Raw genomic sequence first — 12,224 nt, 5'->3', positions numbered from 1 at the left:
AGGGGCAGGCCTAGGGCTAGTCCAAATCTTATGTCTCGGATCTAAGGGCCTGGCATGATGGTGACTGACCAAGAATTATGCGACTAGTGACGCGGGACGGTTTAACTCCCTCTTTCTCCTGATTGTTGACTGTCATGTCCCATTAACTTTTGACTGTCATATCCCCTTGACTATTGACTGTCGCGTCTCTTTGACTTTTAGCTGCCACATCCTCTTGACTATTGACTATCTGATCTTATCGGATCCTATCTTTATGCACCGTATCAATATCAATTGTCTCCTTCAACATCTGTCGATTATTGTATTTCAATAATGAAAGACCTACCTCACAACGGTTTCATCCACTATTTACTCAATACTATTCAATATTTTTCAATCAATTGTTGTCCACATTAGTCAAATCCAACACTTATCTAAATAAGATAACAATCATATAATTAGAAATTCAAAGGATTCAATATCCTTATTAGTTGACTCTAATTGTTCTTAATCGATTCAAATTTACACAATTGACTATTTTGAATAGGTTCCTATTTAAATGGGATAATATATGAATTTGAAATTTTTAACTCAATTGACTCAAATTTAACTCTCCCTTCGAATAAAAATATTATGTTTATCTAAATAAAGTCTTAATTGATTGCTCCATAAACTATCCTAATATTGGATTATTTTTTCAAGAACAAGTCAACTCATCTCAAAATAAAATCTTTATGATCACAAGAGAAATGACACTAGTCGACTACTTAGTCAATTGACTTTGTATCTATCGACTGAATTGTCATTCAATGGACAACATAAAAAAGATCTAGAGTCAACTCATTAGATCACTTGACTATTTATTGTTGGTGCAATATCCCTCAGGTCAAGGGTGACCTGGTTAACCAAGCTGAGTCTTGGTTAGGGTTTAGATGTTTGACAATGAGATATTGATTGAAGAAGAGTCAAGTAGGTCAAGTTTGACTGGATACTTGACTGGGAAGTCCTAACTGGCAAGTTAGGCAGAAGGAAATCCTGGTGAGTGAAGCCAGGTGAAAGTCCTAGTGAGTGAAGCTAGGCAGAAGGAAGTCCTGGTGAGTGAAGCCAGGTGAAAATCCTGGTGAGTGAAGCCAGGTGAAAGTCCTAGTGAGTGAAGCTAGGCAGAAGAAAATCCTGGTGAGTGAAGCCAGGTGAAAGTCCTAGTGAGTGAAGCTAGGCAGATGGAAAACCCTAGTGAGTGAAGCTAGGTGAAAGTCCTGGTGAGTGAAGCCAGGCAAGGAAGGAAATCCAGATGGATCAAGGATGATCGGACATCTGGTGTTGGGAAGTCCAAGTAGGTCAAAGGGATTGACTGGATACTTGGCAAGGAAGGAAGTCCAGATGGGTCAAGGTTGACCAGACATCTGGTGGAAGTCCAAGTAGGTCAATGGAGTGACCGGATACTTGGCACGACGAGTAAAAGTCCAAGTGGGTCAAAGGGATTGACCGGACACTTGGTGGGGAGTCCTGGCAGGTCAAGGGTGACCGGATGCGAGGCATGATGTACCAACAGTCAAGGTTGACCGGATGTTGGTTAGGGAGGTTTGGGACTTGGTTTTGGGCAAAACCACCTGGATCGATCCGTGGATCGATCCGATGCCGTGGATCGATCGATGGATCGATCCATTCTTCCGGCAGCTTCCGGATCAATCCGTGGATCGATCCAGAGGTCCCGATCGATCGGCCGATCGATGACGCTGCTGCTTCGCGCGATAAGCGTGGATCGATCCGTGGATCGATCGGCAGAGCACAGAGGCGCTCTGGATCGATCCGTGGATCGATCCAAAGCCTCCCCGATCGATTCGGAACATTTGAATCGATCGGGATCCGACCATTGCGTCGTGTTTAAAGCCGCAGGCGAGCGTGGTCTTCGGCATCTCTTCACGAGCTCTTCTCAGATTCATTCCAGCTCCTCTACAGCTCTCTACAAGCACGTGATCACCAGTTCTTGAAGGTTCTTGGAGGCTTTCCAAGTCAAGAGGCGGATCTATTGCAAGAGGAAGAAGTTAGGGTTAGGGTTTTTACTGCACATCTTGTAAGCTTTTGCTTAACTTGTATTTCCCTTTCTTCTTCTTGTATTGAGAGTGTTGTAGGGCTTCTCCGCCTTTGGTAGTTACCATAAAGGAGTGTTATTCATAGTGGAGGGTGTGTGCGTTGGTGTGGATCCTTGGATTAGTCACCTCTTGTGAGGTGGATACCAAGTAAAATCCTAGTGTTAGCGTTTTGTGTTTGTTTCTGTATTTTCCGCTGCACATCCAAGAAGAAACAAGCAACGCCAAGCAACGAAGCGCACCGAGCGAACGCGACGAGCTATTCACCCCCCCTCTAGCTACTTTTGGTCCTAATATTTATGACTCTTAATCGATTGACTCATTGACTATAACTATAAAACATATATTTCTTGGTTGAGACTTCACATAAGTGAAAAAAAAACTTTCCAACACCCTGAATATAGGTCATTCATAGAGTCTCACAACACATTTGCAAAAATTCTTACCTCCAAAACTTCTTGTGTGTCAAATCTCCGATCATCCTTAATCCAACCTACTAAGACTTCTTGTATATATATGCCAACATCTATTGAGTTTCACCAAGTATCTAAAACTTAACTTAGATTTCCTTCATCTTTTAACACCTTTTGAATTTTCATTTTCTATTAGCCTTTGTTGAACTTCTAGTAAACACATTAGCCTTTGTTGAACTTCTAGTAAACACATTAGCTAGCCTTTTAATACCTTTGGAACTCATTAACCTTTGTTGCGCACTTGACACACTGCGTCAAGAAACACAATGTTAGTCTAACTAAAATCCTTTATCAAACATTTCAAAACCATATGATTAAACTCAACCACTTAGAAATGATTGCACCAAAATTATCTAGTTGAGTCAACTAGTTTTATAATTGAATCAATTGATATGGATTGAGTCAAGTGGATGCACTTTTGAGTCAAGTGGATAAGAAATAGTCATTGCGAATAAAATTTTAAAAAATTAGATTGATGGATTATAAAAGTTTGAGTTGATTGAAGTCTCACAAACTGTAACTTTAAATGTGTATTTCTCTCCTTTCAATTTTGTGTAAATAAACAAATAAATGAAAAAAAAATGAAAATAAGATGCTACTTATTTTTTCTTTCTCTTCACTTAAACTATTTCATTATGTTCTATTTCCTAGCTCCGAGTAAATAAATATAAGGTATGGATAACGCGCTTCCCATCTTGTAATTAAGCTATGGTTAATGGAACTCTTCATTTATCGTCTTTGTGCCTGTGTTGGATTTGGACATCGTTGCTCCGGCGCCAACACTTCTAGTGGAGGCTTGGCATATCTAATAGTTCTGTGCACAAAATTACTCATTCCCCAGTCCAAGCAACTTATTGTTATAGGTGTCATCTTCTAAAAGTCTGTTCAGATTTTTCATAAGTAGGGATAGGAATAGAAAGGATAATTGAGGATTTGAGGGCCTATATCAGATGCGCCCTTGTCTCATTACGTACCTTTTTCATTTCAATGGTAAAGAATGAGCCATTTTGCATTGTAGATAAAACATACATCTTCCACTATGCTCCCAACTATATTGTGTAAAGTTATCAATCATGCAGTGTACGTAGCATGCATTTGAGTATCGTTCAGAATTTGAACAGAGTATGATCCAGAACACTACATCAGGGGATGATTATATTTAAGGCAAAGCAAAACAACAAGTACGACTCATGATCCAAAGAATTAATATTGGCAATTTATGCAGCAACATGTAATCTGTACTTAAATACAAAAAGATACGATGAAGCAATGGACAATTAATCTTGTGGACAAATTAAGTTAATCCTGAATCACTATCAACCAAGATAAACCATGAACTCTAATGCAGAACCCAAAAGCCACCGCTAGCTGGATTAATTACTATATATATACACTATTGCAGTTGGAGGTCAAAGAGTGTTCCCATGTGTTCTGGACAATGGATGAGTTGTGGATTCACACGAAAGGCGATTTGGTAGAACACCTGCCATGTTAATAAGCTATCGGAGCCGGACTGATGTCGAGAGCCCACTGCTCGCTCAACTCCGACGGTAGAGGCCACCCGCTCCAATCCTCCGTAAAGGCCAGGACAATGCTTGCAAAGGTGCTTCACATCGAACACCCTTTTGCCGAAAAAGAAGTGAACGAGGTGCAAGAACTCACGAACGGTCTTTGGTAATTTGCAGTCGCATGTCAGCATCTTGACTAGGAAGGCGAAGTCATAGGCGCCTTGGAAGGTAACCCAGGAGACGGGAGAAAAATGGCCAAAGGAAAGCAAGCCGGAGGTGGCCAAGTGCTGGGCGAATCTGCAAGAGTCAATGCCCCATATTTGATTCTTTTGGAAGTCGATGCCATTAGCCTTGAGCAGCTCGACGGAGGAAGGGGCGTAACGGTCGCGGCTGATGTCGAAGTCGCGGAAATTAAATTCCCACACGTAACTCACACAAGTGCCGTCGCTGTAGATGGCACATGGGAGGTTGCCGGCGGCGTCGGAGAGGGTGAGACCGACCTGGACGATGCGGAGAGCCTCGACGTTGGCGCGGATCAATTCGTAGCGCTGGGGGAGGGTGAGGGTGCAGTAGGGATTTTTGGAAGCGACGACGACGCCAGGATACTCGGTGTCCAATGCGACGAAGGGGTGGAAGGGGACGGCGGAGCGGATAAGGGCGAACTCCTCGTCGAGGTTATGAGCCCACACGGAGCGAACCTCGACTCTGCGGGCGCTGGCGCTGGCGCTGGCGCTGGCGGCGGAAGAGGAAATTAGCATATCGTTATTGTTGACGACTGCGACAGCCATGATGATGAGTGTGTTTGATGATATTAGAAATACGAAAGTAGTGGAAGCTGGAGATATATCGAGGAGATGTTAGATTTCGATCGATCGAGTTGCAGTGGAAATTAAAATGGAAAGGGAGGGGGAGTTTAAATAGAGCAGGCAATCAAAGAGAGAAAATCGCCAGATAATAAACACACTAAACAGAATTAGTTACTGCGAAGCGAATTATTAGGATATATATATATGGAATTAATTAATGATGCTAAACGAGCTTAATCAGGACTTTAAGTATTAATCTGGCGCCAAATCTAGCTGCAATTGAGAGGTGAATAAACTATTTTACAAAAAACTTTTATAATACGATAAAAAAACGTGTATTAAAAAGCTTTGAAATAAGCATGGAGCTTAAAAGTAAATATCTAAATTTTAAAATGTAATTTAAAAACAATAATTAAATGTAAATTTGTAATTGAGAAATAAATAAGAAAGTACGTTTTTTTATTAGAAAATTATTTTGATTTGAGCTCCTGTTACATCTTTTTAGACATTCAAATATGGATAAATTTTATTTGCTATTCTAAATTAATATTTAATCCTGTCTAGAATCTGAGTTAGATGGAGATCGGTGAAGATGACATTAGCGTTGATGAAGAGGTGAATTTCACGCATCTGATGTATGCACGTCCGAAAAATAAACCCCATGTGGAATTTCCTGATCTTAGTATGAGGACTGGTAGTACCTGAACTCTGCATACACTCAGACAAGCACCCGAAGCGTTAGAGATCAGAAACCAAGGAAGAAATCTCCGGCGCAGGCCCTCCGACGCTAAAATCATGTCTTTTTTCCCCAAAAGAACAGTGTACGTTGGAAAAAGATCTATTCAAGATGATTGCGTATGTGTGCGTACCTAGCTAAGGAAGAGAACCTCCTTTTTTATATGATGCTTCATACCTTCAGATCATGTCTGTTGTCAGAGAATGTCGGGTGGGAGAGAATGTACGGTGGCTTTCTATTGGCGGAAAGAAGGTTCCATTCGCAGGTGATAGCAGACCATTGGAATATTCCCTGACATATGACAGTTATTCTCTGACAGGAGATTACGATCCTCTAACATTGTTGTCACTTAGCACTTTTCGTGCAGCCCGGGTTTAGCTACGGATAGCTCGGGATGACCGTTTAGATGTACCTTCCGGCTTAAGTCCTGATGAGGGGGATGAGCTGTGGCGACCCACCCAAATTTTATTTGAAACTATGGCGAGGGACCCATCTTTCATGAATTGATTGTTGAAAGGCCGACCGGGAGTTGTCTTAGTGAAAGTACCAAGTCTGTCTATACAGCTCGAGCTGGGAAGATCTGATCAGTCGGGGGCAGGCCTAGGGCTAGTCCAAACCTAGTCTTATGTCTCAGTTCTGAGGGTCTAGTCTGACGACGACCGACCAGGAATTATGCGACTAGTGACGCAGGGCGGTTTAACTCCCTCTTGAGTCTGTCGAATACAAAATGGCACGATCCCAAATGCCAATGTATGCACGTCTGAAAAGATGGCATTGGTGTCACCCTAGACAAATGTCGGTGAAAAGATGGCATTGGTGTCACCCTAGACAAATGTCGGTGAAAAGATGGGCGGTGTAACTCCCTCTAGATCTCACCCTAGACGAATGTCGGTGAAGATGACATTGGTGTTGATGAAGAGGTGACTTTGACGCACCCAATGTATGCACGTCTGAAAAGCAAACTCCCACGTGGAACTCCTGATGTTAGTATGAGGACGAGTAATACCTGAACTCTGCACACATTCAGACGAGCACCCGGAGCGTTGAGACTAGAAACCAGGGAAAAAATCTTCGATGCAGGCCCTTCGACGCTCAAGTCAGGTCTTTTTTCCCCAGAAGAATAGTGTACAATGGAAAAAGAACTATTCCAGATGAGTGCGTATGTGTGCATACCTAGCTAAGGAAGAGGACCTCCCTTTTTATATGATGCTTCATACCTTCATAGTCTATCCGTTGTCAGAGAATGTCGGGTGTCAAGACCTGTCGGGTGAGAGAGGATGTACAGTGGCCTCCTATTAGTGAAAGAAAGGTTCCATTCGCAGGTGATAGCAGACTATTGAAATATTCCCTGACATACGATAATTATTCTCTGACAGGAGGTTCCGATTTCCTGACATTGTGGTCGTTTAGCCCTTTTCGTCCCGCTCGGGTTTAGCTACGAACATCTCGGGATGACCGTTCAGATGTATCACCCGGCTTGAGTCTTGATGAGGAGGATGAGTTGTAGCGACCCGCCCAAATTTTATCTGAAACTGTGGCGAGGGACCCATCTTTCATGAATTGATTGCTAAAAGGCCAGCCAGGAGTTGTCTTAGTGAAAGTACCAGGTCTGTCTAGACAGCCCGAATTGGAAAGATCTGATCAGTCGAGGGCAGGCCTAGGGCTAGTCCAAACCTAATCTTATGTCTCAAATCTGAGGGTCTGGCCTGACGACGACCGACCAAGAATTATGCGACTAGTGACGCAGGGCAGTTTAACTCCCTCTTTCTCCTGACTGTTAACTACCACGTCCCTTTGACTTTTGACTGTCACGTCCTCTTGACTTTTGACTATCGCGTCCCCTTAACTATTGATTGTCACGCCCCCTTAACTTTTAACTACCACATCCCCTTGACTATTAACTACCTGGCCTTATTGGGCCCCACCTTTATGCACCGTATTACAAGCCTCCCCTCTAAGTCTAGTCGAAAGAGACTCAAGTTCGACTGACTAGACCCTGGCACGCTTGCGACTCCACCTGCATACAAGGGATTAGCATGTAGTTGATTATCTTTGCAAAGACTGAAACTTGTATCCTTATCCCAGTGCTGCTATCGGCCTAGTGAAGGTGGCGAGTCAGAGTATTGCCATTGTCTCAGCTATGTTGGAACAGATGAAGACAATCTAAACGCTCAGGTTGTTGACAATTGTTCGCAAGAGCAATGTTGGCTCATACCTTGCGCTGGGGTGGGAGTCAGTAGCCCGACCGAGAGGTCGTTGGTCGCGAGAGCATGCTCTCTTATAACTTGTGCTAGGGTGAGAGTCTGGAACGCCGACCGAGAGGTCGTTGGTCGTGAGAGAATGCTTACTTATAACTCGCGTTGGGATGAGAGTCTAGAAAGCCGACCGAGTGGTCGTTGGTAGTGAGAGTATGCTCACTTGTAACTCGCGCTGGGGAGAGAGTCTGGAAAGCCGACCGAGAGGTCGTTGGTCGTGAGAGCATGCTCACTTATAACTCGTACTGGGGTGAGAATCTAGAACACAGACGAGAGGTCATTGGTCGCGAAAGCATGCTCGCTTATAACTCTTGCTGAGGTGAGAGTCTGGAACGCCGACTGAGAGGTCATTGGTCGTGAGAGCATGCTCACTTATAACTCATGCTAAAGCGAGAGTCTGGAAAGTCGACCGAGAGGTCGTTGGTCGTGAGAGCATGCTCACTTATAACTCGCGCTGAGGCGAGAGTCTAGAAAGCCGACCAAGAGGTCAATGATTGTGAAAGCATGCTCACTTATAACTCGCGCTGAGGCGAGAGTCTAGAAAGCCGACCAAGAGGTCAATGATTGTGAAAGCATGCTCACTTATAACTCGCGCTGGGGTGAGAGTCTGAAATGTCGACCGAGAGGTCGTTGGTCGTGAAAGCATGCTCACTTATAAATCGTGCTGTGACGAGAGTCTGGAAAGCTGACCAGGAGGTCATTGCTCGTGAGAGAATGTTCACTTATAACTCGCTTTGAGGCGAGAGTCTAGAATACTGATCGGGAGGCCATTGGTCGTGAGAGCATGCTCACTTATAACTCGCGCTAAGGCGAGAGTCTGGAACGCCGACCGGGGGTCGTTGGTTGTGAGAGAATGCTCACTTATAACTCGCACTAGGGTGAGAGTCTGAAACGTCGACCGAGAGGCTGTTAGTCGTGAGAGCATGCTCACTTATAACTCACTTTGGGGCAAGAATCTGGAGTGCCGGCCAAGAGGTTGTTGGTTGTAAGAGCATGCTCACTTATAACTCGTGTTGGGGTGAGAGTCTAGAACGTTGGCCAAGAGGTCGTTGGTCATGAGAGCCTGCTCACTTATAACTTGCGCTGGGGGCGAGAGTCTAGAACACCGACCGAGAGGTCGTTGGTCATGAGAGCATTGCCACTTATAACTCGTGCTGGGACGAGAGTCTGGAAAGCCGACTGAGAGGTCATTGGTCATGAGAGCATGCTCACTTATAGCTGGCGTTGGGGCAAGAGTCTGGAAAGCCGATGAGAGGTCATTGGTCGCGAAAGCATGCTCGCTTATAACTCTCGCTAAGGCGAGAGTCTGAAACACCGACTGAGAGGTCATTGATCATGAGAGCATGCTCACTTATAACTCGTACTGAGGCGAGAGTATGAAAAGCTGATCGAGAGGTTGTTGGTCATGAGAGCATGCTCACTTATTATTGGTGCAATATCCATTTGGTCAAGGTTGACCTGGTTGACTAAGCTTGAGTTAGCTCAAGCTTGAGTCTTGGTTTGGTTTCGATGTTTGACAATACATGGAGATTGCATATGCAATCGTCCGTTTGGGGAGATTGTCGATACAATTTCCCTCTAGTTAAGGTTGACCAGTTAGATGTGAAGAAGAGTTAAGTAGGTCAAAGGGTTGCCTGGATACTTAATTGGAAAAGTCCTAACTGGAGGTTAAGCAGTTGGAAAATCCTAATGAGTGAAGGTAGGGAAAAGTCCTGGTGAGTGAAGCCAGGCAGGTGAAAGTCCTGGTAAGTGAAGCCAAACAGGTGAAAGTCCCGGTGAGTGAAATCGGGTAGTGGGAAAATCCTAGTGAGTGAAGCTAGGTGAAAGTCCTGGTGAGTGAAGGCAGGCAGATGAGAAGTCCTAGTGAGTGAAGCTAGGTAGATGGAAAGACCTGATGAGTGAAGCCAGACACATGGAAATCCAGGTGGGTCAAGGTTGACCGGACACCTGGTATTGAGAAGTCCAAGTAGGTCAAAGGATTGACCGGATACTTAACACAAGGAAATCCAGATGGGTCAAGAATGATCGGACATCTGGTAGAAGGAAGTCCAAGTAGGTCATGAAGGACCAGACACTTGGCATGAGACGGTAAGTCCAAAGTGGGTCAAATTTGACCGGACATTTAGCATGAGGAGAAAAGTCCAAGTGGGTCAAAGGGATTGACCATATACTTGGTGAAGGAGACCTAGCAGGTCAAGGTTGACCGGATGCTAGGCATGAGGTTCTAATAGGTCACAGTTGACCGGATGTTAGGTTTGGAAACCTTGGACTTCATTTTGAAAAGTCAAAGGTGGGTCAATCGATTAACTAATCGATTAAACCATAGTCCAATCAATCAATCAATTGATTGGATGTGTGCCGCGAAGGTTTGGCCCAATCGATCGGTTGATCGATTGGGAGCAAATTTCGTGAGCACAGAACCTCTCCCAATCGATCAGCCGATTGATTGGGCATCTCCAATCAATTGGTCGATCGATTGGGCATCTCCAATCGATCGGTCGATCAATTAGGGACTGGATTTCTCGTGCGAAGACGCAAGAAAGGTTGGATCAATTCAGCCATTTCTAGAGAGCACACAGGAGCTCTGAATCGATCAGTCGATCGATTCAAAGCATCCCCAATCGATTGAGAGAAAATTTAATCGATTGGGATCCGACCATTACGCAGGTTATAGCTATTGTCGAGCGTCTTCCTTCACAGATCTTTGACTCCACTCTCAGTGATTCTTCTCCACCGAACTTAGTGACACACGCCAGTTCTTGAAGGGTCTTAGAGAGAAGTGTAGTTGCATTCCCAAGCATCAAGAGGCATGCATTCCTGAACAAGAAGATAGCATAAGTGTTGTAAACCTTGTAAGGTTTGTGTTTGTATTCCTTCTTGTTTTGAGTTGTATGCGTGTGTGAGTCCTGTACGGGGTTTATCCACCTCCGGTAGTTACCGAGAAGGAGTATTTTCTTAGTGGAAAGTGCTCGCGTGTGTGGATCCTTGGATTAGTCACCTCTTCTTGAGGTGGATACCAAGTAAATCTACGTTGTTAGCATTGTAGCTTACTTTGAGTGTTTTTCGCTGCATACCATCACCAAGAAGCAAGCTACAACAAGAGTGACGAGCTATTCACCCCCCCCCCCCCTCCCCTCTAGCACATTTCGACCCTAACACTTATAACTCGCGCTGAGACGAGAGTCTAGAAAGCCGACTGAGAGGTCATTGGTCGTGAGAGCATGCTCACTTATAACTCGCGCTTGGGCGAGAGTCTGGAACGCTGACCGAGAGGTCGTTGGTCGTGAGAGCATGCTCATTTATAACTTGTGCTGTGGCGAGAGTCTGGAAAAGCCGACTAGGAGGTCATTGGTCGTGAGAGCATGTTCACTTATAACTCGCGCTGAGGTGAGAGTTTGGAATGCTGACTGGGAGGTCGTTGGTCGTGAGAGCATGTTCACTTATAACTCGCGCTAGGGCGAGAGTCTGGAACGCCTACCGGGAGGTCCTTGGTCGTTAAAAACATGCTCACTTATAAGTCGCGCTGGGGCGAGAGTCATGAAAGCATGCTCACTTATAACTCGTGCTACGGCGAAAGTCTAGAACGCCTGCCAGGAGGTCGTTGGTCGTGAGAGCATGCTCACTTATAACTCGCATTGGGGTAAGAGTTTGGAACACTGTTACGCAACCGCAAGTGTACGGTTTCGTCGTCAGTAATAAAATTATCGAATCCACAGGGACTGTTGATTAAGCACTAAAGATATCGCAAAGTAAGTTATCTAGACAAACCTGAGATTGGTGAGAAAGGAGAGTAAGAGAGAGAGAAGAGGAAAGTGAGAAGAGAGAGAAGAGAGAGAATCGATCCTAGAGGGAATGAGCTTCGGGAGATGGATTCTAGGATTTTGGTTTCGTTGTAATACTAGGAGATACTACATAGATTGCTTAGTTTCTATCCTCTATGTCAATGCTCTTGCAGGAAGTTAGATTGGCCAATATCCCTAAGTATCATGTAGAGATGATCCCTGTGAAATCCTGTAATGGTTAATCCCCCTATCACGAGGGCGCCTCGGTAGATCACTGGGATACATATCTAGTAAAGAACAATAAGGATAAGGGTAGAGGTTTGGTACGGTTACCTACTTCCTTATGGAGGAATTGACTCTCCTTTCAAGAGAAAGTCCTAGACATCCGTGAACAGGTTACCCTTGTCACTAGGGCCCCTCGGGTGTACGATTTAGAGCACTCTCTTTACGAGAGCAGCAGTTCCTATGTGATTGTCTCTCCTTTTGAGGGAACATCTTAGACGTCCGGAAAGGGTTACCCCTGTCACTAGGGTACCTTGGTTAATACGCTCTAAGGTATCCCCTTTGCGGGATCAACAATCCTCCACATCAATCA

At 44.6% G+C, this 12,224-nt stretch overlaps 1 protein-coding gene across 1 annotated transcript; it reads right to left on the bottom strand.

Moving 5' to 3' along the window:
* Positions 1–3,935: 3,935 nt before the first annotated feature.
* Positions 3,936–4,838, bottom strand: LOC122013827 (probable CCR4-associated factor 1 homolog 11). The gene has a single exon (XM_042570049.1). It carries the CDS (start codon positions 4,836–4,838, stop codon positions 3,936–3,938), a length of 903 nt encoding a protein of 300 aa, XP_042425983.1.
* Between the last annotated feature and the right edge of the window lie 7,386 nt (positions 4,839–12,224).

This window comes from Zingiber officinale, chromosome 8B (assembly GCF_018446385.1).
Source record: "Zingiber officinale cultivar Zhangliang chromosome 8B, Zo_v1.1, whole genome shotgun sequence".
NCBI classification, from domain to species: Eukaryota; Viridiplantae; Streptophyta; class Magnoliopsida; order Zingiberales; family Zingiberaceae; genus Zingiber; species Zingiber officinale.
Note: the sequence above shows the minus strand (reverse complement) of the source record. Positions and strands in the feature narration are given on the sequence as shown.